The 26103-nt window shown below is 47.8% G+C and overlaps 1 protein-coding gene across 2 annotated transcripts in view; it reads left to right on the forward strand.

Moving 5' to 3' along the window:
• IQCA1 (IQ motif containing with AAA domain 1) overlaps positions 1-26103 on the forward strand; it is a 292671-nt gene that overhangs the window by 23486 nt on the left and 243082 nt on the right. For both annotated transcript variants that reach the window (XM_063933216.1, XM_063933217.1), the window contains 3 exons: positions 2373-2700; positions 8587-8706; positions 22108-22299. In XM_063933216.1, the coding sequence (XP_063789286.1) occupies positions 2373-2700; positions 8587-8706; positions 22108-22299 (640 nt within the window). The remainder of the gene's footprint in view (positions 1-2372; positions 2701-8586; positions 8707-22107; positions 22300-26103) is intronic.

Genomic DNA, 26103 nt, shown 5'->3' on the forward strand with positions numbered 1-26103 from the left:
AGGTTGAATTTACATTTGACCTATTCAGTGCCCGTGCCATTTTTTCGACTGGTCAAAAAATCTGGCTTGGTCGAAAACCACGCGGATCGGCGAATTCGCCGTCGATACCTGCGTTTTGTAGAATTTGCGTGCGTTTTTGCCTGTTTTTAGGTCTGTTTTTGCCCATGCTGATTCAACTAAAAAAAAAACCCCGAAAAGGAATGGTCGAAAATGGATTAAAAAATGGGCGAAATTGCTATTGATAACACATAGGTCGAATAAGTGCCAATTTTCCGACTGTCGGAAAATTCGCCACTAATTGAATATCCCCCAATATATGCAAAGAAGCTATTTATAATATAGTCTTTGCATTTTTTATATACTTTATATAGTCAAAACTCTTGTGTACACTCACTGGAGTATGACAGGAAAGGCTCTGCCTCGACTCACCTCACGTCACTAGGATATGGAGTCAGTTGTGGTTTTACAATAGAGGCCTGTACAGTGACATTGTGAATTTAAAGCTTATAGTGGACCTGCCATACTCATACATCCCCTATTTGCTTAGTGTACTTTAGAGCGATCACTGAAACCTTGAATCTGCATTTTCCAACTGAGAAGGGGGCTGCTGGAGGACTCGATTTGGGGGGGTCACACACACATCATTACACTCACCGCTGCTGCAGGAGTCCGGATCCTGACGCTGGAGGAGAGTAACACCGCTTCTGAAGGTGAGTAATAGCAGACTAATTAAGCTAATTGGAAATGTCCAATTACTTAATAAGTCCAGTTGCTTAATTAGTCCTCCGTGAAATGCCGCAAGGGTGGCAGAGCAAGTCCCGGTGATTTATCCTAAAAATAATGATTTTAGGAAAAATCAGACTTGCTCTGGAGGTGTGTGAACAGAGAAGCTGTGATTTCTATAGAAATCACTGTTCTCATTTACTCTCCTGCAATTGAATAGCAAATCCCCACGCTGTGGGTTTATAAAAATCTCCCTTGCTTAAATGAATTTCTCTGCTAATGTCTATTCTGTTTACCATGTTGATGAGAATGTAGACGTGCCTAGAACCTAGATATGCCCACGTATGCCCATGTACAGTGTTTAATTAAAGCAGCATGCCGCGGCAGAGGGGGCAAGCATGAATCTGCTTCTCCCTATGCATCAGGGCATCTGACATAGGCGGGGCAGATAGGAATGGGTGGTCTCTAATAAGGAGTATGGCTCCTTCTTTACTCCTGATGTCCCAGGAGACCAGATGTTTCACCTCCTTTTCTCAATGGAGTCCTCTTGAGCTCTCTCCTAGCACCAGTTCCCGAGGGAGACCTCATCCGTCCTGACTTCAGCCACTTCTCCATGATGTTTGGTGCATCTGAAAATCTGTATCATATACTGTAGATACAATAAATAGCCATAGCTGACAAGTAATGATCAGATACATATTACAGGTTTACAGCTTTAATATTCCCATTTCAAGGGCCAACTGTTACAGAATAAGCAATTAGCCTTAGATTGATTCTACTAAACAAAATTTTTTTTTTATTTTTTTTACTTACTTAACCATAACATTTAATAGGCTGTGCTAATTCTCTCTCACTCATTGTGCATGTAGTCCAACAGCAAAACTATACTAGATGAAGAAAACGATACTAGATGAAGAAACTAATTGCGCTTGGAAAGCCTTACTCTAATGTCAACAAATGCCAAAATACCTTGCCCACATGATGTTGTAACAAATGACCTGTGCCTGATAGTAATGACCATTATATGTCTCAGTGTGGCAGTTGGTGGTGGCAGTATGTCACATCAATCCCTGCCCCATTGGAGCTTATATTCTATGGGGCAGTTGTGCAAAGCCTTGGAAAGTGATAAAGAGAGAGATAATGTACCAACCAATCAGCTCCTATCTGTCATGTTACAGGCTGTGAAAAATGGCAGTTAGGAGCTGATTGGTAGTTTATCTCTCTACAAGACTTAGTACATCTGCCCCCTATATTCCTTACCACATATATACTAGAAATATTATTTTGCCCAGAATTTCCGTTAACGTACCGTATGTTTTTTGGGTGTGAAAACCAGAGGAAACCCATGGAACCACGTAGAACCTAAAAACTCCAACCAGATAGCAGCTTGGTCAGGAATTCAACTCATGACCTGAGGGCTGTGAGGCAGTGAACGACCGTGCTGCCCCATCGAGTATACCTCAAATGCAGCCCTGAGCCGTCCATCCTTTAGCCCTTATTAACCTACTGTCTTGCATATTGTACAGTGAAAGTATACTGTCACTAGCAGAATGGATAGGTACACTACTGGTTCATCAATCCCGCCTTGATGCTCTGTGGAACTAATCATATTGTCAGAACATGTTCATACTGACTCCTTCCTTCTATAGGTTCTACAACAAGATGTGGGTGGAAGCCCAACAAGATCTGAGCCATCTGCTTCAGCAGGAGATGCCACTTGTGCCACCTAAACCTGAGAAGGATCGCATGGCAGCTGCCCAGCAGCTTGGGACCTTTTATATCAGATACTTGCAGATCTTCCACAACCTGGAGTTAGCTTATGATCAGATAACACATCCTCAAAAGAGACGGGTGATCAGGCTGGTTCTGGATGGAGTAATGGGGCGGATATTGGAGTTGAAGAATGAGCTAGTGGAGCTGGAGATCTCTGAATTTCAGTATTTCGATGACATCTTGCAAGATCTGAAGATGGGACCTGTGAGTATTAATGACATCACTCAGTGTGGTCCAACCAGACTCATTGAGCCATGGGGGGAATGTATATAAAGAGGACTGGTGGAAGCGTTGTCCATAGCATCCAATTTGCTAACAATCATTTTATAGACTGTACTTGATAAATGGTAGCTAGAAGCTGATTGCTGATTGGTTGCTATGGGCAACTTTTGTCCTTTTTGGAAGGTTTGATGCATCTCCCCCCCATGTCTTCTTATTGCTATACATCTGTTTCATTTACTGCTACTGTTCACCAATCCAGATAGCTGGCATCATAAATCTGAGTATGCACAACATATGCAAGATAAGACTTCCCTATTATCTAAATGATGCTGTATGGCGACACTTTAATATTTCATTCAAATTAATAGATAAACTTAACGTTAACATATGTAGCAATAAGAGAATCATTCACTTAAGAAACCATTGTAATGAAAGTTGTATTGAAAAATGAAAGTAATCTTACATTCTTGTAATTAAGTGTTACTTCTACAAAGTAATACAGCGTTATATTAGATCATTCTCTAATCGATCGATCATAAGCTTGTTGCGCTAATCTAAGTCTCGCTAACTGCAATATGTCACCACTGCTTTCCTTCCTTACCGGTCCAACAATATTTGTGCATGCGTTTAACACCATGAGAAGATGGCTGCATCTGGATTAGTGACGAGCCGCAATTTGCATATCCCAGGGCTGCATCTATCAGTTGCATACTTAGAACGCTCTCCTAGAACAGGAACACTCCTACAGATGATCAACATTAGTTATCAGAGTCCCAAAGTATTCAGCCTTATCACTGTTATTTTTACAGAATACACAATTACAACATACAGGTCTGGGTGCATGGAGCGGGTTTAATGCCTATTCTTCTGCATTAGTGAAACATGCACAGTAAAGTATGGAAACACTCAGGTACCTGGATATGCACAAAGGAGTAATAAAACGAACGTTTCCCAGACCTGGCCGGAAAAATTGTTATAATCCACTGCCAACAATGTCTGCATTTCTGTTAATGTTTTCAACAGCTTTTATACAAGTCCAGCACTTCTTCCCTATATAACTATATAAGTGTGCAGTTATAGTAGCATAATATAGCATCTGAATATTACTGTAATAATGTAACATACCCATAGCTCACTGTCGCTTCCCCATGTTATTGCAGCTGTGTACTGTTATGCTTGTAGGTTACTAAATACATACATTCATTAGTGCACAATTATAATAACACATTACTATAGCCTTAGATTGTGATAGCTTTGTATATTTGTAACATTATACGCTGCAGCTCAATTTCATTTTTTTGGTTATTAAAAAACACAATATAATAACCCTAATCATTATACTGTTATAATAGTACAGTACTATACAGTAGTAGTAGTTTCATTTTGACATTTTGCATTTTTGATTCCACAGTGTGACTGTATAAAAGAATATGTGCGATAAGGCTTTGGGTGAGATATATCTGACCTTTTAAAGAGGGCAAGTGGAAGCAGGGCCGGTTCTAGACCGATGACATCAACGCGCACCGCATGACACCGGCACCAGTAGCGAATCTTGCGGCGGCGACCACGATACAGCAGTGCTCCGGGCAACAATCCTGCTTGCCCATGGCAAGATCCGCTACTGAGTGGAAGTGTTGCCCACAGCATCCAATCAGATTCTAGCTGTCATTTTACAGAATGTACTAGATAACGGATAGCTAGAATCTGATTGGATTCTATGGGCAACACCTCCACTTGTGCTCTTCATCCGGTTTGATACATCTCCCCCTTTATCTAGTTTCTGCGATGGTGTTGGCCAGTTCTGGAAAAGACAAACAGCGATGACAGAGTAATATAATAAACAAAATATACAGTGCCGCGCTTATTGTGCCTGGAGTGAGACAGCTAAGACGTGCGATATACTCATACTTACCTACTTTCAGTTACTCCTCTCCGGGAGAAGCCCTGAGAGGAGACCCTCTGGGCCACCTAGGGGGAAGGGGCCGGGCTGTTAAGTCACTAGGCCCTGCCCCTGTCAACGCAAAATGCTGCAATTCGCGGGCAGGAGGTGGGGCTGAATGATGCAATTTTCGCCCTGCCCCTGTATACAGCGTAGCAGATACCGGGTATAATTTCCTCATCCAGCCCTCTTCACTAGGAAGCCGGTGGGATGCGGGAGATCTAGCCACTTTTACTTGGGTGCGGGGGACTGCCCGAAAAATCGGTAATATACTGTATATTGTTGGAAATTGTGTGTGTGCAGGTGTTGATATTGTAGTGTTATATATAGGCACGCACCAGTGGATGACTCAAACTATGAACAGCCCAGTTACTAAAGCAGTTGTGTTGGTTGGTTTATTTATTTATAGATAGAAGGTGCATTCTAAGATGGCTCCTGCACATGCTCAGTAGAAATCTCGGCAGCCATCTTGGGATAGAACATCAAGTCTACCTGGTGAATAGGAAGATTGGAGGGTGCGCAGTTGCACACTCCTTCTTTCAACATGTATAATGTTTTGCTGCTGGTCAGCTCTTTGTCCACCCATCCCCTGCTCCAGATCAGCACTTGTCACTGGTCTAGAGTGCTGTTGTAGAACAGGTGAAAACTGAGTGGATTCCCAGGCTCAGAAGAACTGATGGTTAGACACCCTGGGGTAAATTTACTAAGATTCGTATTTTCCCGTTTGAGGTCAAAGTTCAATCACGAATGACATCGAAAGTGTAAATATGCAACTTTATTGAATTGATTACGACTAATTTACTAAGCTGCCGTATTCTGCATTTTCGGGTTTTCCGATGTCGATGTCATTCGTTTTTTTTTGGCAGTGTTTTACGTGAGTGACTTGTAAAACACTGCCGACTTTAATACAATGAATCTCGGCCGGATCTGAGAGATCCGTGCTGGGCTTCATTGTGCACCTTGTAAAAAAAAATAAAAAAAATGTTTAAATGTAAAAAAAAAATTGCGTGGGGTCCCCCCTCCTAAGGCAAACCAGCCTCGGGCTCTTTGAGCCGATCCTGGTTGCAGAAATATGGGGAAAAAATGGACAGGGGTTCCCCCATATTTAAACAACCAGCATCGGGCTCTGCGCCTGGTCCTGGTTCCAAAAATACGGGGGACAAAAAGCGTAGGGGTCCCCCGTATTTTTGAAACCAGCACCGGGCTCCACTAGCTGGACAGATAATGCCACAGCCGGGGGTCACTTTTATACAGTGCCTTGCGGCCGTGGCATCAAATATCCAACTAGTCACCCCTGGCCGGGGTACCCTGGGGGAGTGGGGACCCCTTCAATCAAGGGGTCCCCCCCCCCAGCTACCCAAGGGCCAGGGGTGAAGCCCGAGGCTGTCCCCCCCCCATCCAATGGGCTGCGGATGGGGGGCTGATAGCCTTTGTTCAAAGTGATTGATATTGTTTTTAGTAGCAGTACTACAAGGCCCAGCAAGCCTCCCCCGCAAGCTGGTACTTGGAGAACCACAAGTACCAGCATGCGGCGGAAAAATGGGCCCTCTGGTACCTGTAGTACTACTACTAAAAAAATACCCCAATAAAGACATCACACACACACCTTGAAAGTATAACTTTAATACATCCATCCACACCTCCATATACACATACTTACCTTATGTTCCCACGCAGGTCGGTCCTCTTCTCCAGTAGAATCCATGGTGTACCTGTAGAAAAAATTATACTCACATAATCCATGGTTGAAGGCTCCTCTGCTTGTAATCCTTTTGTAATCCACGTACTTGAAAAAATAAAAAAACGGACACCCGACCACGAACTGAAAGGGGACCCATGTTTTCACATGGGACCCCTTTCCCCGAATGCCAGAAACCCACTCTGACTGATGTCTAAGTGGGTTTCTTCAGCCAATCAGGGAGCGCCACGTTGTGGCACCCTCCTGATTGGCTGTGTGCTCCTGTACTGTCTGACAGGCGGCACACGGCAGTGTTACAATGTAGCGCCTATGCGCTCCATTGTAACCAATGGTGGGAACTTTCAGGTCAGCGGTTGACCGAAAGTGACCTCACCGCTGACCTAAAAGTTCCCACCATTGGTTACAATGGAGCGCATAGGCGCCACATTGTAACACTGCCGTGTGCCGCCTGTCAGACAGTACAGGAGCACACAGCCGATCAGGAGGGTGCCACAACGTGGCGCTCCCTGATTGGCTGAAGAAACCCACTTAGACATCAGTCAGAGTGGGTTTCTGGCATTCGGGGAAAGGGGTCCCATGTGAAAACATGGGTCCCCTTTCAGTTCGTGGTCGGGTGTCCGTTTTTTTATTTTTTCAAGTACGTGGATTACAAAAGGATTACAAGCAGAGGAGCCTTCAACCATGGATTATGTGAGTATAATTTTTTCTACAGGTACACCATGGATTCTACTGGAGAAGAGGACCGACCTGCGTGGGAACATAAGGTAAGTATGTGTATATGGAGGTGTGGATGGATGTATTAAAGTTATACTTTCAAGGTGTGTGTGTGATGTCTTTATTGGGGTATTTTTTTAGTAGTAGTACTACAGGTACCAGCGGGCCCATTTTTCCGCCGCATGCTGGTACTTGTGGTTCTCCAAGTACCAGCTTGCGGGGGAGGCTTGCTGGGCCTTGTAGTACTGCTACTAAAAACAATATCAATCACTTTGAACAAAGGCTATCAGCCCCCCATCCGCAGCCCATTGGATGGGGGGGGGGACAGCCTCGGGCTTCACCCCTGGCCCTTGGGTGGCTGGGGGGGGGACCCCTTGATTGAAGGAGTCCCCACTCCCCCGGGGTACCCCGGCCAGGGGTGACTAGTTGGATATTTGATGCCACGGCCGCAAGGCACTGTATAAAAGTGACCCCCGGCTGTGGCATTATCTGTCCAGCTAGTGGAGCCCGGTGCTGGATTCAAAAATACGGGGGACCCCTACGCTTTTTGTCCCACGTATTTTTGGAACCAGGACCAGGCGCAGAGCCCGATGCTGGTTGTTTAAATATGGGGGAACCCCTGTCCATTTTTCCCCCATATTTCTGCAACCAGGATCGGCTCAAAGAGCCCGAGGCTGGTTTGGTTTAGGAGGGGGGACCCCACGCATTTTTTGTGTGAAAATTTATAACATTCCCCCCCCCCTTCCCACTGAAAAACATGCACGGATCTCATGGATCCGTGCATGCCTATACAAACACGGGATAAAAAAGCAGGTCTGTTTTTTTTTAGCACTTTTTCACGATTTGTATTTTAGCACGGCAGTGTTTGGCTATTGTCGGCAGTGTTTGTGTTTTGCACTTTTTAGTAAATGACCGATTTCTACCAAATTGCAGGCGTATTTGACCGATGGTGTATTGATTCGTGATTTTTTCCAAGGACTTCCAAAATATTACGAATGCCCTCATCACTGCCGTGATTTTTGCTTAGTAAATTACCGAGATGACACTTTGAAGAAAAAACGGCATCTCGGTCAAAATCGGGACCTTAGTAAATATACCCCCCTCTGTAATAGGGCCTCTTCATTTGTGGCTGATAACCTTCCAGACCTGTCCTGAATGGTAGAGTGTAGTCAGTGATTGGACTTTCAGAAAACATATTATTTTTATGATGACCAAGTATGGAGATTCTGACATTTCTACTTTCCAATGTTATATAGTACTTTACACCTATAATACTACTACAGTAAGTAGACACTATATTAGTATTTTCTACTGCTTATGTTACCATAGTAGTACTTTTATACCAATTTCCAATAATGGTGTAATGCCATAACTGTTGTTGCCTATACAGTATGCATTCACAGGGTGGTCGTATGTCGCTGATAATATTATACTGTAGAATAATGATGGCTGCCAGCTATTGCAGTCTCTACATTTTTTGCTTTCCGTTATAGTAAATTGTTATTTCTGACCCCAGGAGAGCCTGGAGATTCCTATTCCAAGGTACTTCGTCAAGGAAAAAATGAAAGTGCTGAAGGACCGTGAGCGAATCCTATCCCAGATTTTGGAGCGCATTGGCGCCAAGGACCCAGAAACGGTAAGTTGGATGGGCGTGAAATAATTAATCCCTTGTACCCAATTTCCTCACGGACCATGTAGTTTGGTGAAGGCTTTTAAGAAATAAAAAATGTGCCCTTGTTTAGCAGGCAACAGACGGTAATAGAGGTCTTATCTTATCCAGGGCAAAATCAATCCTAAACGGAGCCAAGTTAGCTCCATATTCCCTGTTGTCTCTCCGAGCCGCCAGGCACTGCCTGTACAACCAATCTTTCATAGTTGTACGTTGGATTAGGCAGGAGTGAGAGAGATGCGTGGGATCCGACTTTGGAGCCTGCAGGTACAAAGTGTTACGCAATCCCATGAGAACACAGGCTTCTCCCTGCTGTGTCATCAGTACTATAAATCCTCTGGCTGTAAGCGTATTCCAAACACTGCCAGATGCATAGCTGGCATTTGCTGGTTAGGAATAGTACAGTGACCTGGTTAGACTATGCAGAATCACATGCAGGGTTCTGCCCGCATTCCACTGTTGTACGTCTGGTGCTCCCATAAACTATCGTGTATATCCAGTGCTGCCAAACTAAAAGCACAGGCTGCCATTTATTCTGACATTCACTCAGGCCAGAAGATCCACCTCTTATTTCTCAAATGCATTTAAGCAGTTTTAGTAATCATTTTTCTCTAACGTCCTAGTGGATGCTGGGGACTCCGTAAGGACCATGGGGATAGACGGGCTCCGCAGGAGAGATGGGCACTTTAAGAAAGAATTTAGGTTCTGGTGTGCACTGGCTCCGCCCTCTATACCCCTCCTCCAGACCTCAGTTTGATACTGTGCCCAGACGAGCTGGGTGCTTTTCAGTGAGCTCTCCTGAGTTTGCTGAGAGAAAGTATTTTGTTAGGTTTTTTATTTTCAGGGAGCTCTGCTGGCAACAGACTCCCTGCATCGTGGGACTGAGGGGAGAGAAGCAGCCCTACTCTCTGAAGCTAGGTCCTGCTTCTTAGGCTACTGGACACCATTAGCTCCAGAGGGATCGTACGCAGGATCTCACCCTCGCCGTCCGATCCCAGAGCCGCGCTGCCGTCCCCCTCGCAGAGCCGGAAGAAGCAAAAAAGACTTCACAGGCGGCAGAAGACTCCGTTCTTCACTGAGGTAACGCACAGCATTGCAGCTGTGCGCCATTGCTCCCACACACCTCACATACTCCGGTCACTGTAAGGGTGCAGGGCGCAGGGGGGAACACCCTGGGCAGCATTTGGGACCTCTTTTGGCAAAAGTTTAACATATATACAGCTGGGCACTGTATATATGTATGAGCCCCCGCCAAAAAATTGCATATTTAAGCGGGACAAAAGCCCGCCGCCGAGGGGGCGGAGCTTCTTCCTCAGCACTCACCAGCGCCATTTTTTCTCCACAGCTCCGCTGAGAGGAAGCTCCCCAGGCTCTCCCCTGCAGATACACGGTAGAAGAGGGTAAAAAGAGGGGGGGGACACATAATTAGGCGCAGAAAACAATATATAAACAGCAGCTACTGGGTTAACATTAAGTTACTGTGTTATTCCTGGGTTTATAGCGCTGGGGTGTGTGCTGGCATACTCTCTCTCTGTCTCTCCTAAGGGCCTTGTGGGGGAACTGTCCTCAAAAAGGGCATTCCCTGTGTGTGTGGTGTGTCGACATGTCTGATGAGGAAGGCTATGTGGAAGCAGAGCGGGAGCAAATGAATGTGGTGTCTCCGCCGACGGCGCCGACACCTGATTGGATGGATATGTGGAAGGTTTTAAATGATAATGTTAATTCCTTGCATAAAAGGTTAGAAAAAGCTGAAGCCTCAGGACAGTCAGGGTCCCAACCCGTGCCTGATCCTATGTCGCAGAGGCCGTCAGGGTCTCAGAAGCGCCCACTATCCCAAATTGTTGACACAGATACCGACATGGATTCTGACTCCAGTGTCGATTACGATGATGCAAAGTTACAGCCAAAATTGGCTAAATCCATCCGTTATATGATTATAGCAATTAAGGATGTGTTGCACATCACAGAGGAAATCCCAGTCCCTGACAAGAGGGTACATATGTATGGGGAAAGGAAGCCGGAGGTAACCTTTCCCCCCTCACACGAGCTAAATGAGTTATGTGAAAAGGCTTGGGAATGTCCAGATAAAAAACTGCAGATTTCCAAAAGGATTCTTATGGCGTATCCTTTCCCGCCAACGGACAGGTTACGCTGGCAATCCTCCCCTAAGGTGGACAATGCTTTAACATGCTTATCCATGAAGGTAGCCCTGCCGTCACAGTATACGGCTACCCACAAAGATGCTGCGGATCGCAAACAGGAGGTTACCCTGAAGCCCATTTATACACATTCAGGTACCTTACTGAGGCCGGCGATCGCGTCGGCCTGGGTGTGTAGTGCTGTAGCAGCATGGACAGATACCATGTCTGAGGAAATTGATACCTTAGACAAGGATACTATATTGTTGACCTTGGGGCATATTAAAGACGCTGTCCTATATATGAGAGATGCTCAAAGAGACATTAGTCTACTGGGTTCTAGAATAAATGCTATGTCAATTTCTGCCAGAAGGGTCCTGTGGACTCGGCAATGGACAGGTGATGCCGAATCAAAAAGGCATATGGAGGTTTTACCTTACAAGGGTGAGAAATTGTTTGGGGAGGGTCTCTCGGACCTGGTCTCCACAGCTACTGCTGGAAAGTCAAATTTTTTGCCATATGTTTCCTCACAGCCTAAGAGAGCACCGTATTATCAAATGCAGTCCTTTCGATCACAGAAAAGCAAAAAAGTCCGAGGTGCGTCCTTTCTTGCCAGAGGCAGGGGCAGAGGAAAGAAGCTGCACAACACAGCTAGTTCCCAGGAACAGAAGTCCTCCCCGGCCTCTACAAAATCCACCACATGACGCTGGGGCTCCACAAGCGGAGCTAGGCCCGGTGGGGGCACGTCTTAGACATTTCAGCCACAAGTGGGTTCACTCCCAGTTGGATCCCTGGGCAATAGATATTGTGTCTCAGGGATACAAGCTGGAATTCGAGGAGATGCCCCCGCACCGATACCTCAAATCGGCCCTGCCAGCTTCCCCCCATGAGAGGGAAATAGTGTTAACTGCAATTCACAAATTGTATCTTCAACAGGTGGTGGTCAAGGTTCCCTTCCTTCAACAAGGAAGGGGTTATTATTCGACCATGTTTGTAGTCCCGAAACCGGACGGTTCGGTCAGACCCATATTGAATTTAAAATCCCTGAACATATACCTGAAAAGGTTCAAGTTCAAGATGGAATCGCTGAGAGCGGTCGTCGCAAGCCTGGAAGGGGGGGATTTTATGATGTCTCTGGACATAAAGGATGCATACCTTCATGTCCCCATTTATCCACCTCATCAGGCGTACCTCAGATTTGTGGTACAGGATTGTCATTACCAATTTCAGACGTTGCCGTTTGGGCTCTCCACGGCACCGAGAATATTTACCAAGGTAATGGCGGAAATTATGGTACTCCTGCGGAAGCAAGGAGTCACAATTATCCTATACTTGGACGATCTCCTCATAAAAGCGAGATCAAGAGAGCAGTTGCTGATCAGTGTAGCACTTTCTCTGGAAGTGTTACGGCAACACGGCTGGATTCTAAATATTCTAAAGTCGCAGTTGGTTCCTACGACTCGTCTGCCTTTCCCGGGCATGATTCTAGACACAGACCAGAAAAGGGTTTATCTCCCGATGGCGAAAGCTCAGGAACTCATGACACTGGTCAGGAACCTATTAAAACCAAAACAGGTGTCAGTGCATCACTGCACTCGTGTCCTGGGAAAGATGGTGGCATCATACGAGGCCATTCCCTTCGGCAGGTTCCATGCGAAGACTTTTCAATGGGACTTACTGGACAAGTGGTCCGAATCACCCTATCCCCCAGGGCCAGGGTATCACTCCTGTGGTGGCTGCAGAGCACTCACCTTCTCGAGGGCCGCAGATTCGGCATTCAGGACTGGGTCCTGGTGACCACGGACGCAAGCCTCCGAGGTTGGGGTGCAGTCACACAGGGAAGAAATTTCCAAGGTCTGTGGTCAAGTCAAGAGACTTGCCTTCACATCAACATCCTGGAACTAAGGGCCATATACAACGCCCTACGTCAAGCGGAGACCCTGCTTCGCGACCAACCGGTTCTGATTCAGTCAGACAACATCACCGCAGTGGCTCATGTAAACCGCCAAGGCGGCACAAGGAGCGGAGTGGCGATGGCGGAAGCCACCAGAATTCTTCGTTGGGCGGAGAATCACGTAAGCGCACTGTCAGCAGTGTTCATCCCGGGAGTGGACAACTGGGAAGCAGACTTCCTCAGCAGACACGACCTTCACCCGGGAGAGTGGGGACTTCATCAGGAAGTCTTCGCACAGATTACAAGTCGGTGGGAACTGCCACAGGTGGACATGATGGCATCCCGCCTCAACAAAAAGCTACAGAGGTATTGCGCCAGGTCAAGAGACCCTCAAGCGATAGCTGTAGACGCCCTGGTGACACCGTGGTGTTCCAGTCGGTCTTCGTATTTCCTCCTCTTCCTCTCATACCCAAGGTGCTGAGGATAATAAGAAAAAGAGGAGTGAGAACAATACTCATTGTTCCAGATTGGCCAAGAAGGACTTGGTATCCAGATCTGCAAGAAATGCTCACAGAGGACCCGTGGCCTCTTCCTCTAAGACAGGACTTGTTGCAACAGGGGCCCTGTCTGTTCCAAGACTTACCGCGGCTGCGTTTGACGGCATGGCGGTTGAACGCCGGATCCTAGCAGAGAAAGGCATTCCGGATGAGGTCATTCCTACGCTGATAAAGGCTAGGAAGGACGTGACAGCTCAACATTATCACCGTATATGGCGAAAATATGTTGCTTGGTGTGAGGCCAGGAATGCTCCTACGGATGAATTCCAGCTGGGCCGTTTCCTTCACTTCCTGCAGTCCGGAGTGAGTTTGGGCCTAAAATTGGGTTCCATTAAGGTCCAGATTTCGGCCCTATCCATTTTCTTTCAAAAAGAGTTGGCTTCTCTACCTGAAGTTCAGACGTTTGTAAAGGGAGTGCTGCATATTCAGCCCCCTTTTGTGCCTCCAGTGGCACCTTGGGATTTTAACGTGGTGTTGAGTTTCCTGAAATCCCACTAGTTTGAACCACTCAAAACGGTGGAGTTGAAATATCTCACGTGGAAGGTGGTCATGCTATAAGCCTTGGCTTTGGCTAGGCGTGTTTCAGAGTTGGCGGCTTTGTCACATAAAAGCCCCTATCTGGTTTTCTATGCGGATAGAGCAGAATTGCGGACCCGTCCACAATTTATGCCGAAAGTGGTTTCATCCTTTCATATAAACCAAGCTATTGTGGTGCCTGTGGCTACTACTGACTTGGAGGATTTCGAGTTACTTGATGTGGTCAGGGCTTTGAAGGTTTATGTAGCCAGAACGGCTAGGGTCAGGAAAACAGAGTCTTTGTTTATCCTGTTTGCTTCCAACAAGCTTGGTGCTCCTGCTTCAAAGCAGACTATTGCTCGCTGGATCTGTAACACGATTCAGCAGGCTCATTCTGTGGCTGGATTGCCGCTGCCAAAATCAGTTAAGACCCATTCCACTAGGAAGGTGGGCTCTTCTTGGGCGGCTGCCCGAGGGGTCTCGGCATTACAGCTTTGCCGAGCGGCTACTTGGTCAGGTTCAAACACTTTTGCAAAGTTTTACAAGTTTGATACCCTGGCTGAGGAGGACCTTGTGTTTGCTCAATCGGTGCTGCAGAGTCATCCGCACTCTCCCGCCCGTTTGGGAGCTTTGGTATAATCCCCATGGTCCTTACGGAGTCCCCAGCATCCACTAGGACGTTAGAGAAAATAAGATTTTACTTACCGGTAAATCTATTTCTCGTAGTCCGTAGTGGATGCTGGGCGCCTGTCCCAAGTGCGGAATTCTTCTGCAATACTTGTATGTAGTTATTGCTTCAATAAGGGTTATGTTATGGTTGCATCAGGGTTGGCCTGATGCTCTGTTGTTTATCATACTGTTAACCGGTTGTTTTCACTTGTTATACGGTGTGATTGGTGTGGCTGGTATGAATCTTGCCCTGGATTACCAAAATCCTTTCCTTGTACTGTCAGCTCTTCCGGGCACAGTTTCTCTAGCTGAGGTCTGGAGGAGGGGTATAGAGGGAGGAGCCAGTGCACACCAGAACCTAAATTCTTTCTTAAAGTGCCCATGTCTCCTGCGGAGCCCGTCTATCCCCATGGTCCTTACGGAGTCCCCAGCATCCACTACGGACTACGAGAAATAGATTTACCGGTAAGTAAAATCTTATTTACACACGATCTGTTCATTTGGTGTCATCTAAAGCCGGAATTATGGAAAAATAAACATTGCGAGTCAGTGATTTAGCATACACTAAAGATGGACCACCTTACAAATCAGTTGCTGGGGATGCCCGCGATGTGCCGTTGCAGTGGAGTTGGAATGACAGCGACGGCCCCAAGTCGCCCTGATTTCTCCTGAAAATCGCATATTTTTGTTTCTGGACCCATAAGGGTGCGTGCTAAAATACACGATCTCTGGGCTACCGTAAGTTCGTGCTAGATTGCAAGCATCACTGGCATAGCTAGAACTGTTACTGCACACACTTCAATCAACCCCTAAGTACTGCATATCATGAAACCTCCTTAGGAAAATTTTAATGACAGCACAGTGGCGAATCTATAATGGGTGTAGGGTGTGCAGATGGGACCCTGGATCAAGGGGGACTCACCCTGCACCCATGTTCTTCAATACTTACCTCTCTTGAGTTCTGCATTGGCAGTAGCGCTGCACAAATCACCTGGAAAATGGTGCGCTGGACATTTTCCCATCGATTTGCACATGCTCCCTAGAAAAATCACCGGGAAAATGGCTTCCTTGACATTTTCCCGGAGACCTGCACATGCATGGTAGAACCCAGTACAGCGCCAGTCTACTTATTTGCACCGCTGGCTGGAGAGGAGTGTGGGCCCGAAAGCAGACTGCAGACGGGCCCCTTCATAACACAAGACACCTCCTCTGGCACTAGCAGCCAACCCTGAATCAGGCCCCACTGTTTTTATTGCACAAGTAGGAGTAACACATTGCTTGCACACTCTTTACTTAAACCACAATATTATAGAATTGTTGACCCTTGTTTCTGAGATTTATGAAATTCATTCTGTATATATTCTGCGGTATGAGTGCTGTGCCGGGCAAATCTGGGATTCCGTATTAATTGCAGTCATCTGGATAGTTGATCGCTATTTAAACATAAATAAAGCTACAATTTATACTTACAGAAATATAGACATGAAGCCAAATAAAAGAAACAATAGGCCAACACACCGTAAGTCGCACCAGAAACAAATGTGGTGGAATGAAGTTGCTACCGCACCCTATGAACCATAAATATTCCTGCTTAATGGCACACACAAATGGATATGCCATAAAATATTCAATCCTTACCATAAATCATTAAGTCTAAATATAAACAGGGAGACTTAATGTTTAGAAAGAGGCTGGGGAGGCGAAGGCAGATATACTACAGAATAAATGTCAGTACATGAGCGGGGTCACAAGAAGCCTAAGAGGTGGTGACCTGGGAGGAGTAATGTCACAGTGTTGTACTTTGCTGAATTGTCAGTTCATGCTTGGACCTGCTAGCGCAGCTTTGGGAGAAAAGTGCTGTATAGATAAAGTAATCATTTATAATGATAATTCTGTATTTATATAGCGCCTTTCTCCTAGCGGCATACAGTGCTCTTTGGGGGAAATTCAAATGTTTGAAAAGTTGGTTGGGTGTCTGTTTTTTCCTGTCTATTAGATAGGAAAAAACAGACACCCAACTGACTTTTCAAACAATTGAATATCCCCCCTTATGTCCATTGCAGAGGGTGAGACAGCCATCATGGGTTTATGTTCTATTTAATTAATTAGGGCAAATATAGAAACATAGAATTTGATGGCAGATAAGAACCACTTGCCCCATCTAGTCTGCCCCTTTTTTATCCTTTAGATAAGCTCAACTCTATTTGATCCTTAGTTCTTTGCAAGGATATTCATATGCCTATCCCAAGCAGCGCCGACCACATAGTGCAGGGGGGAACCGCTTAGTACCTACAAACATACATGTTATAATGTATGTAATATATGTTCTGGCTTGTTCCCCGTGAAACCAGCCAATGGGAGTCTGGGGGCAGGCTTAATAGGCGTGTGATGCCTTATGCCAGGTCCCAGGTGCCGCACGGCGCCTGATGCACGCAGTGCTACCAATGCCCCGGGGGAACCAGCCAGCACATATATTACATACTGTACATCAGAACATGTATGTTTATATGTGCTAACCGGTTTTTCTCACATTATATGTTTGGCGTGGAATCAGTATGAAATATCGGTGCGCGGAACCCGGCGGTTGTAATACCAATGCCAAGATCTCACTGAGGAAAAGACAGACAGGTGTGAGTAAGGGATGTTCTCCCCTCTCCCCACACCCCTAACCCTGACCCTCCCTTCCCGCAGCCTAAACCTAACCTCCCCCCTTTAGTGCCTAACCCTAACACTTCCGCGGAGGTGCCTAATCCTAAACCCCGTCCCCGCTGCCTAAACCCTCCTCCCCGGCCCTACCCTAAGATTGCGGGTACATGTACGGTCGGGATACGGGCGTCGGTGTTCTGGCCAGTTCGGAGTTCCGACGTCGAGATTCCGGCGTCGACTGTTGGGATCCCGACAGCAGGCATCTTGACCACACCCCATTTGGCAATGTAGCTGCCGCTAATCCCAAGCATGTTTAAATTGCTCTACTGTCTTAGGCTCTACCACCTCTGATGGGAGGCTATTCCACTTATCCACTACTCTTTCTGTGAAGTAATTTCCCCTTAAATTTCCTCGGACGCAGCATCGGATCATCTGTGAGGCCATCGGTCATCTCCCCTCAGGTTACACAGGGTGGCTGTGTTTTTTAACGCTGCCAGGGCCAGTGAAGCAGACCCCTCCCAACCCCCAAAAGGCTGCAGAATATCACTCACCTGACGTCTGCAGCCGCACTGCATCCGATGACGCAGGGCCCGATCCACACATGTGCAGTGAACTGTCACCGGAGATGCACATAAACCATCGGGTTTCTGTACATCGCTGACATTGGTGGTCATTCCGAGTTGATCGCTAGCTGCCGTTGTTCGCAGCACAGCGATCAGGCAAAAAAAAAATCGGCATTTCTGCTCATGCGTACGGGCCGCAGTGCGCACGCGCTATGTACTTTCACACAAAACTATGCAGTTTCACACAAGGTCTAGCGACGCTTTTCAGTCGCACTGTTGATCGTTGAATGATTGACAGGAAGTGGGTGTTTCTGGGTGGTAACTGACCGTTTTATGGGAGTGTGCTAAAAAACGCAGGCGTGTCAGGTAAAAACGCAGGCGTGCCTGGGCAAACGGGGGAGTGGCTGGCCGAACGCATGGCGTGTTTGTGACGTCAAAACAGGAACCAAACAGACTGAAGTGATCGCAAAATTTCAACACTGTTCTGCTAACCTTTTGGTCGCACTTCTGCTAAGCTAAGATACACTCCCAGAGGGCGGCGGCTTAGTGTTTGCACTGCTGCTAAAAGCAGCTAGCGAGCGATCACCTCGGAATGAGGGCCTTAGGCTTTAGATTCCATAACACACGCACAGGTCCATTTGTGTCATAACTTAATTAAACTACTGTCAAATGTTTTACAATTGGGAGAAACCCAGATCATGTGAAGGAGAGGGACATACAAACTATACACAGATATACCTAGACAGATAGACTGACCTCAGCACTGTGAGTCATCAATGCTAACCACTGTGCTGCTCTCTTTCACACTTCAAGGTGCAAGATCTTGCAAAAGAGAATATCTCCTAAGTTTGCTGGGGTTCCAGTGTATAGGTCGACGGTCAAAAGGTCGTCCCCATATGCTCGACATGCAGGTACAAAATATCAGCATGGTCAAAAGGATAACATGACGATGGTCGACACACAAATGGTCGGCACATGTTTTTTGTGGGGTTTGTTTTCATGTTTTTCCAAGTGTTGCTTGATTTACTATCCATGTAGACTACCGTTGGGAATAGCGAGCACAGTGGTAGCAGAGCGAGCCACCTTGCCCAAAGCAGGGCAAGCGTACTCGTTTCCAGTAGTTGTGCTTAGATATGGTTAAACATACAAAATTGTCAACTGTTTTTGTGTCGACCATTGCCATGTTGACCTTTTGACTCTGTCGACCTTTTATACCTGTCAACCTTAACCTCTCAACCTTTTGACACTGTTGACCTAATAATGCATGCAGAGCTGGATTAATGGGGGGGGGGGCGGGGTCAGTACCCCGGGCCTCCCTGTCATAAGGGGCCCCCCAGCCAAAGCTGCTCTGCCCGACTCTGGTGCTGCTGTCCCCCCCCTCCAGCCTCCGCCGCCAGCAGCAGCTCTCCTGGCAGCAGCGGAGGCTGGAGATTGCTGCCTGACCTGTCTTAAGTCCCTGATCCAAGCTGCCCGTTAGGAGGGGGGAGGGAGACACATGCACAGCCGCGAGCTGGACATCACACACCCTCTGGCAGCGCGGAATCCTCCCTCCCAGCAGTCGGTAGTCTTCTCCTCCCCGCTGCAGCTCCTGTTGCCGATGGCAGGCTTTGTGAGGGTCGGAGCAGAGGAGACAGAGCTAATATTTGATAATTGTTATCTCATGTTGGCTCCGCCCCCTCTCCGCCGAGCCGCGAATCACAGCATTTTTGCCGTGGGGGCGGGGCCTAATGGTGAACTGTGCTCCTGGCTCCCAGCAATATGTCCTGGCAGCGGCATCCTCACCCCTTTCCTCAGGGCAGGCTTTAGTGAAAAAAAAATATCTAAAATCTGAAAACAGCGCAATTTACAGATATTTGGTGCCACTGTAACAGCGGAATAAATCTAGGGGTATGATCGTGGGACTGTGTCGGCTGTATCAACATAAAAACATAATGACAGTCATGTGACCCTTTTTCATTATAATCCATCATCTCACAGCAGCCTGACCTCTGTCCTGTTCTGCAGAGCAGAAATAGAAGTGATGTCTAGTCAGACCATGCGTGTGCGTGTGACGTAGCAACATGGACCAGCATACATGAAGAGCTAAATATCAAATGAGTACAGCTAAGACACTTCTGAAATGGAGCCGAACCATTTCCATGACACCATCTCTTTGTGCAGGAACATAGGGGATAATTCAGACCTGATTGTAGCAGCAAATTTGTTAGCAGTTGGGCAAGACCATGTGCACTGCAGGGGGGGGCAGGTGTAACATTTGCAGAGAGAGTTAGATTTGGGTGGGTTATTTTGTTTCTGTGCAGGGTAAATACTGGCTGCTTTATTTTTACACTGCAATTTAGATTTCAGTATGAACACACCCCACCCAAATCTAACTCTCTGCACACGTTATATCTGCAAAGCCCCCCCCCTGCACTGCACATGGTTTTGCCCATTAAAGAACAATTTAGCTGCTGCGATCAGGTCTGAATTATGCCCTATGGGGGTAATTCCAAGTTGATCGCAGCAGGATTTTTGATAGCAATTGGACAAAACCATGTGCACTGCAGGGGAGGCAGATATAACATGTGCAGAAAGAGTTAGATTTGGGTGGGTTATTTTATTTCTGTGCAGGGTAAATACTGGCTGCTTTATTTTTACACTGCAAATTAGATTGCAGATTGAACACACCCCACCCAAATCTAACTCTCTCTGCACATGTTATATCTGCCTCCCCTGCAGTGCACATGGTTTTGCCCAATTGCTAACAAAAATCCTGATGCGTTCAACTTGGAATTACCCCCTATGTCTGGTGTATTAGGCCCTGGTCTGGTGAATTAGGCCCTATATAGGTGCCCTATGTCTGCCCCCCCCCCCCCCCCCCTGCAGCGCACATGGTTTTGCCCATTAAAGAGCAATTTTGATGCTGCGATCAGGTCTGAATTATGCCCTATGTCTGGTGTATTAGGCCCTATATAGGTGCCCTATGTCTGCCCCCCCCCCCCCTGCTATTCACATGGTTTTGCCCAACTGCTATCAAATTTGCTGCAACGATCAACCCTGAATTACCCCCGCAGATCGTTAAAGCGATGTCGGCTGAAACTTTATATATAATTATCATATGTCCTGCTATAATGCACAGGAGGGGGTGGGGCAGGGGGTGGGGGGGCTTTTTGTTGTATATGTAATTGCTTTACAAATTGCTGCCAGTTTCTCAAGCAGTTAAAGGGTTAAGTGGTGTTACGAGGACGGTGGCATCCCAGGTCAGGAATGAGTATTTGTGGAGCAGTGTGACAGGCCCCGCTCATCCCCTTTCAGGAATACCTCATACCACGTATTCCCCTGGCACAGTGCAGGAAATATCAGTTTGATCCCTGATCTTCCAGCTCCTCGTCATCATTTAGTGTCAGTCTGTTTATACAGTTAGCATGCTTTATATTGGGAGGAGAGGACAGACAGAAGACACAAACAGGAGAGATGAATACGGTATCATTATCCCAGTGCCTCCATAATGTACACAGAGGTTTATCATAGGGGTGTGTAGGCACACATCACATTAATTAGCCGTGCGCTGTAAGTGATTTGGCACTCAGTCTTATCGTTAAGCGTTCAGAAACCTCTGCGGACTGAGCGTAGCTCTAATTATATACGTCTTCTGTCCATGTGTAGGAGACACAACCTTATCTCTGGTAATAAGTTACTGCATGAGCAAAATGGATTTGTAGTACATGTCCTAGGTACATTCTTTACCTAGCGCTGACTCGTTATTCATCCTTCCTTTCAGTGAGAGCGTTATAGTATATAATACACAGCACCAGGGTCTTCTGAATCACCATACTCCCAGATCACCGTAGACATTGCGGAGCAGCAGGTGTCAGCTTCACATGTCAGCAGCTGCCGACCGCTCCTTCTCCATGTCAGCAGCTGGTGCTCCGTGTTAGGGCGGTGCTGGGGTGTTAAATATATCAAAGGAGTGACATCCCATTACTGATTCAGTTTTATGAGCCCCCAAATCATTAGGGCCCTAGGCAGCCACCTAGATCACCTAATGGTAGCACCGGCCCAGCACTGCTCATGTACTATAGTGTAATTGCACTGCAATGGAAATTAATTGAAACATTAGAAGCCTCTTTATAGGTAATAAAAGTTATTCAAGCTGCACCAAGGAAGGAAGCTACAGCAGGGTGCACACTGAAAGCAAGCCTGATAAAGTCCAACATTAAATCGCACTGTTTATTAGACATAATAATGTTGAAATAATGAACATACTGCACCAGCCACCCCCCCCCCCCCCCCCCAACGAACCCCCCCCCCATCCTTCCTAACTGACCATCAGGTTCCGTACTACTGTATGTATACTGACAGATTCCCTCTGTGTCAGTAGCCTGATCTCTCACCTCCCTTGCCAGGTAAAGCCTCTGAAACTGATGGGCCTTGATGAAGCAGTACGTGTGATCCAGGTGTCCGAGAGGGCCAGACAGGGGCGTCTGAGAGCCAAGTTCATGAGGGAGATCCACTTAGAAGAGAAGAGAGAGAGAATGGCCAAAATCCAGGGGGAGAATGCCCTGGATCCCGAATTAGCTGCACAGCGTATCCAGAAGGTACAAACAATCTCTATTCTTATCCTACAGGTGTCTAGCTACCTGCAATGCTATGTAACAGGATAACAGTACTGGTCCGTGTGCTTCTCCCAAGCGCTGCTGGCTTGGAGTTTATGTAGATGTCCTCTTAGCTCAAATGAAAAATGTTGTTCTTTAATTAACCACTTAACTGGCATGATCAGATCACATGCGATTGCGCTGCCTCACTGTGGGGGACATTTACTAAGCAGTGGTAAAGAGGGGTACTCACGGAGCGATCGCTGCTTAAAATTAAAGCAATCTGACTAGATTGCTTAGATTTTAAGCAGCGATCACTCTGTGTGTACCCCTCACAGCAATAGCGATGCGCAGCCCCACGCATCGCTATCGCTAATGCTAGATTGGTCTGCATTAGCCCTGCCTGTATTACAGCACAGCTATGGCATGCATTGGCCATCCACATTGCCCCCTTAGAGCCCTGCCTGTATTACAGCACAGCTATGGCATGCATTGGCCATCCACATTGCCCCCTTAGAGCCCTGCCTGTATTACTGCACAGCTATGGCATGCATTGGCCGTCCACATTGCCCCCTTAGAGCCCTGCCTGTATTACAGCACAGCTATGGCATGCATTGGCCGTCCACATTGCCCCCTTAGATCCCTGCCTGTATTACAGCACAGCTATGGCATGCATTGGCCGTCCACATTGCCCCCTTAGATCCCTGCCTGTATTACAGCACAGCTATGGCATGCATTGGCCGTCCACATTGCCCCCTTAGATCCCAGCCTGTATTACAGCACAGCTATGGCATGCAATGGCCGTCCACATTGCCCCCTTAGAGCCCTGCCTGTATTACTGCACAGCTATGGCATGCATTGGCCATCCACATTGTCCCCTTAGAGCCCTGCCTGTATTACAGCACAGCTATGGCATGCATTGGCCGTCCACATTGCCCCCTTAGATCCCTGCCTGTATTACAGCACAGCTATGGCATGCATTGGCCATCCACATTGTCCCCTTAGAGCCCTGCCTGTATTACTGCACAGCTATGGCATGCATTGGCCGTCCACATTGCCCCCTTAGAGCCCTGCCTGTATTACTGCACAGCTATGGCATGCATTGGCCGTCCACATTGCCCCCTTAGATCCCTGCCTGTATTACCGCACAGCTATGGCATGCATTGGCCGTCCACATTGCCCCCTTAGATCCCAGCCTGTATTACAGCACAGCTATGGCATGCATTGGCCGTCCACATTGCCCCCTTAGATCCCTGCCTGTATTACAGCACAGCTATGGCATGCATTGGCCGTCCACATTGCCCCCTTAGAGCCCTGCCTGTATTACAGCACAGCTATGGCATGCATTGGCCATCCACATTGCCCCCTTAGAGCCCTGCCTGTATTACTGCACAGCTATGGCATGCATTGGCCATCCACATTGCCCCCTTAGATCCCTGCCTGTATTACAGCACAGCTATGGCATGCATTGGCCGTCCACATTGCCCCCTTAGAGCCCTGCCTGTATTACAGCACAGCTATGGCATGCATTGGCCATCCACATTGCCCCCTTAGATCCCTGCCTGTATTACTGCACAGCTATGGCATGCATTGGCCATCCACATTGCCCCCTTAGATCCCTGCCTGTATTACAGCACAGCTATGGCATGCATTGGCCGTCCACATTGCCCCCTTAGATCCCTGCCTGTATTACTGCACAGCTATGGCATGCATTGGCCGTCCACATTGCCCCCTTAGAGCCCTGCCTGTATTACTGCACAGCTATGGCATGCATTGGCCGTCCACATTGCCCCCTTAGAGCCCTGCCTGTATTACTGCACAGCTATGGCATGCATTGGCCGTCCACATTGCCCCCTTAGAGCCCTGCCTGTATTACCGCACAGCTATGGCATGCATTGGCCGTCCACATTGTCCCCTTAGATCCCTGCCTGTATTACCGCACAGCTATGGCATGCATTGGCCGTCCACATTGCCCCCTTAGAGCCCTGCCTGTATTACCGCACAGCTATGGCATGCATTGGCCGTCCACATTGCCCCCTTAGATCCCTGCCTGTATTACCGCACAGCTATGGCATGCATTGGCCGTCCACATTGCCCCCTTAGATCCCTGCCTGTATTACCGCACAGCTATGGCATGCATTGGCCGTCCACATTGCCCCCTTAGATCCCTGCCTGTATTACCGCACAGCTATGGCATGCATTGGCCGTCCACATTGCCCCCTTAGAACCCTGCCTGTATTACCGCACAGCTATGGCATGCATTGGCCATCCACATTGTCCCCTTAGATCCCTGCCTGTATTACAGCACAGCTATGGCATGCATTGGCCGTCCACATGGCCCCCTTAGATCCCTGCCTGTATTACAGCACAGCTATGGCATGCATTGGCCGTCCACATTGCCCCCTTAGATCCCTGCCTGTATTACCGCACAGCTATGGCATGCATTGGCCGTCCACATTGCCCCCTTAGAGCCCTGCCTGTATTACCGCACAGCTATGGCATGCATTGGCCGTCCACATTGCCCCCTTAGAGCCCTGCCTGTATTACAGCACAGCTATGGCATGCATTGGCCATCCACATTGCCCCCTTAGAGCCCTGCCTGTATTACAGTACAGCTATGGCATGCATTGGCCATCCACATTGCCCCCTTAGAGCCCTGCCTGTATTACAGTACAGCTATGGCATGCATTGGCCGTCCACATTGCCCCCTTAGAGCCCTGCCTGTATTACAGCACAGCTATGGCATGCATTGGCCGTCCACATTGCCCCCTTAGAGCCCTGCCTGTATTACTGCACAGCTATGGCATGCATTGGCCGTCCACATTGCCCCCTTAGATCCCTGCCTGTATTACAGCACAGCTATGGCATGCATTGGCCATCCACATGGCCCCCTTAGAGCCCTGCCTGTATTACCGCACAGCTATGGCATGCATTGGCCGTCCACATTGCCCCCTTAGAGCCCTGCCTGTATTACTGCACAGCTATGGCATGCATTGGCCGTCCACATTGCCCCCTTAGAGCCCTGCCTGTATTACAGCACAGCTATGGCATGCATTGGCCGTCCACATTGCCCCCTTAGAGCCCTGCCTGTATTACTGCACAGCTATGGCATGCATTGGCCGTCCACATTGCCCCCTTAGATCCCTGCCTGTATTACCGCACAGCTATGGCATGCATTGGCCATCCACATGGCCCCCTTAGATCCCTGCCTGTATTACCGCACAGTTATGGCATGCATTGGCCATCCACATTGCCCCCTTAGAGCCCTGCCTGTATTACCGCACAGCTATGGCATGCATTGGCCGTCCACATTGCCCCCTTAGAGCCCTGCCTGTATTACAGCACAGCTATGGCATGCATTGGCTATCCACATTGCCCCCTTAGAGCCCTGCCTGTATTACTGCACAGCTATGGCATGCATTGGCCATCCACATTGCCCCCTTAGAGCCCTGCCTGTATTACAGCACAGCTATGGCATGCATTGGCCGTCCACATTGCACCCTTAGATCCCTGCCTGTATTACTGCACAGCTATGGCATGCATTGGCCATCCACATTGCCCCCTTAGAGCCCTGCCTGTATTACAGCACAGCTATGGCATGCATTGGCCGTCCACATTGCCCCCAGAGATCCCTGCCTGTATTACAGCACAGCTATGGCATGCATTGGCCATCCACATTGCCCCCTTAGATCCCTGCCTGTATTACTGCACAGCTGTGGCATGCATTTACCGTCCACATTGCCCCCTTAGATCCCTGCCTGTATTACTGCACAGCTATGGCATGCATTGGCCATCCACATTGCCCCC

Source organism: Pseudophryne corroboree, chromosome 7 (assembly GCF_028390025.1).
Source record: "Pseudophryne corroboree isolate aPseCor3 chromosome 7, aPseCor3.hap2, whole genome shotgun sequence".
Lineage (NCBI taxonomy): Eukaryota > Metazoa > Chordata > Amphibia > Anura > Myobatrachidae > Pseudophryne > Pseudophryne corroboree.